Genomic DNA, 2514 nt, shown 5'->3' with positions numbered 1-2514 from the left:
CAGGAAGCTGTTTCCTTTCCTAGAGGTGGCACCTATACCGACCTATATAGGTAATCCTATATACGATCCTATATAGGTCACTTATAGGATCATTATATAGAATCCTTTTAGTGACCTTTACAGGCACCTATATAGGTATTTGCAGTAGGGGATAGCCGCATTGAAAATATACTGGACATATTTGAACAGTTTTTGACACTACATGACTTACTGTTCTCCTTTTTCTCGGCAAGTACTTTTCGCCTTTTCACACTCTTTACATTGATGTCATCAAGAAGAATTTTCCCTTTACTTTTTAAGTGTAAATTTTTTTGCATCCACCGCATCTGCTCAGTAAGTGAGCTGGGCTGTTCCGGATACCGATCTGCGGTAGTAACACTCAACGGATGACGATCTTGATTGAGGACAGCTAGTGATTAAGGCATATCAACTGATTCCGGGCTTAAAGTCTCGTTCGCATTAACTTCCATAGTGGCGTCTTCTTCATGGAACGTGATGTTATGTGATATCAGCAAATGATTACCCAACATAACGTTCGTTGACTGTTCATGACCGTTGTCATCTTCTACCAGGAAATCCGGTGTCTCGCCATCATGTGCACTTATCTCTTCGTACAAGACTTCGCCTGATGTCACATACGTGTCAACTGATTCACATGAAAAAATTGCTTCTTCGCACGTGTGGATTCCAGTTTTCATATTTATATACTCCTGGCAACTTTCGCACTGCTTTAAATTATGCTTGTCGAGAAGATGTTTCAGGAAATACCTATCCAGCTCGTATTTTCTGAAGCAGACTGGGCAGGTAAGGATTGTGTCGCGCATTGTCGTCGATCTCTCTGACCAATCTTTCTTTCAGATCACACCGCATGTATCCTCCAGTCCAGGTTCCTCAGATGGTGGTTTTTCTACATAAATGCATTTGCGTTAACAAATTGTTAAAGGAAATGAAGCATACAATTTAAAATTAACGTTAAAGGCTACAAAAACTAATACATTGTATACCTCCAGTCACCAAGTACTCCACTCGCGTGTGGAAATCGACCGTCAGATTCACGGAGTTTTCAAAAAACTCCATGAGAACTTGTTGCCGTTGTCTAGCTGATACTGATTCACTAAGGTTTGCCATTCTGGCCCAACCATTGCGTGGACCTTTTGCATCATTTTAACCAAAGCATTTGTAACATGTGGAAAATTATGATTAGAGAGCTGATTAACAGAACTGTGAGGTTAGCTGCCAAGCTCCGCTTGGTTATCACATGGGGAGAACCCCAGTTAGACACGCTCATTTGATCTAGACGCGTTGATAACATCCCAACCCTCAACAATAAAAAATATAAATAATAAAGAATCTATTAATGAAAATTTTCGAAACAATAATTATTAATTTCGAATTGAAAGCGTTTAAATTTTAAATTGATTAAATCAGTTTTATTGAAAGCGTTAAAATCCAAACTATTGCAGATTAGGTAGAATTTAAAAAAGGACAATATTTCGAATCTAATAAAAAGACTAAAATTTTTAAATTCAGACAATATCATTCAAAAAAAGTTGAAATACTACAACTTCCGATTCAAAGTGTTCAAATCTAAAAAATGTTATTTTCAATTCAAGAATCCCTAAATTGAATATGATTTCAGATAGAAATTCCGAAAATAGAACAATTTGAAAGCGTTACAAATTAAAGATATTCTAATAAGAATTTTGAAAAATAGATAATTTAAAATTCAAATGAATGATTTTTGATAAAAAGCATTCAAAATAAATGATTCTAAATACAAAGCATTTGAATTTGAATAAATTAGAATTATAACCGATTCAAAATTTCACAATTTGAAATTGAAGACTACATTAAACGTTTCAAAGTTCAAAATGGAAAAAATTTCAATTATTGTAGACATTAAAATTGAATTATTATAAAAAAAGGTTCAAAATAAACAGTTATTTGAAATGGGAAACATTACAAATGAAAAAAATATACTCCAGAATGCTAAAACTGAAGCGAACCTAAAATGTAAATCCTTTAGAAATGAACAGTTTTTGAATGTGTTATTGTACCTTTGGAATTTGAAAATATAAAACTCTTGTATTATAACCATTCAAAAGTAAACCAATTATTCAACAAACAAACTTTTTGAAGGTTAGTTTCAAATGTTTTGTTTTTTTCTTAACCTCTCTCGAATAAAAAATATCAATATTCAATGCCTTGGTTCTAAAATATTCTCATCATTACGACTTGAATTTGAGAAATTATTGTCTTGATTTTTCTTTTTTTTAAATTTATTCTGTTGGCATTTAATTCATAATTGTTTAGTTACAATTACTTTTAACTGAAAATTGTGCAACTATCAACTCTTTTAATTTCACTTCACGATTTCGAAGAATGCAGAAAAGTATAAAAATTTGTAAGTGTAATTGTGGGTTCGGATGCAATAAGGGCACATAAAATTTTTTCGTGCGAAAACGAAGTCCCCTGGAGGCTTTAGAAAAAAATTTCGAATTTTAATTTTCAAAA

At 32.8% G+C, this 2514-nt stretch overlaps 1 protein-coding gene across 2 annotated transcripts; it reads right to left on the bottom strand.

Moving 5' to 3' along the window:
* Positions 1 to 226: 226 nt before the first annotated feature.
* On the bottom strand, positions 227 to 1260 carry LOC117171989. 2 transcript variants are annotated; one of them, XM_033359701.1, is made up of 2 exons: positions 1005 to 1260; positions 227 to 907 (listed from the first exon to the last, which is right to left on the bottom strand). In XM_033359701.1, exon 2 carries the CDS (start codon positions 822 to 824, stop codon positions 417 to 419), a length of 408 nt encoding a protein of 135 aa, XP_033215592.1. In that variant the 5' UTR covers positions 825 to 907; positions 1005 to 1260; the 3' UTR covers positions 227 to 416. Both variants share the same exon structure in this region, with proteins under 2 accessions (XP_033215592.1, XP_033215593.1).
* Between the last annotated feature and the right edge of the window lie 1254 nt (positions 1261 to 2514).

Source organism: Belonocnema kinseyi, chromosome 4 (assembly GCF_010883055.1).
Source record: "Belonocnema kinseyi isolate 2016_QV_RU_SX_M_011 chromosome 4, B_treatae_v1, whole genome shotgun sequence".
Classification (NCBI taxonomy): domain Eukaryota; kingdom Metazoa; phylum Arthropoda; class Insecta; order Hymenoptera; family Cynipidae; genus Belonocnema; species Belonocnema kinseyi.
This window is presented reverse-complemented; position numbering and strand designations above follow the sequence as displayed.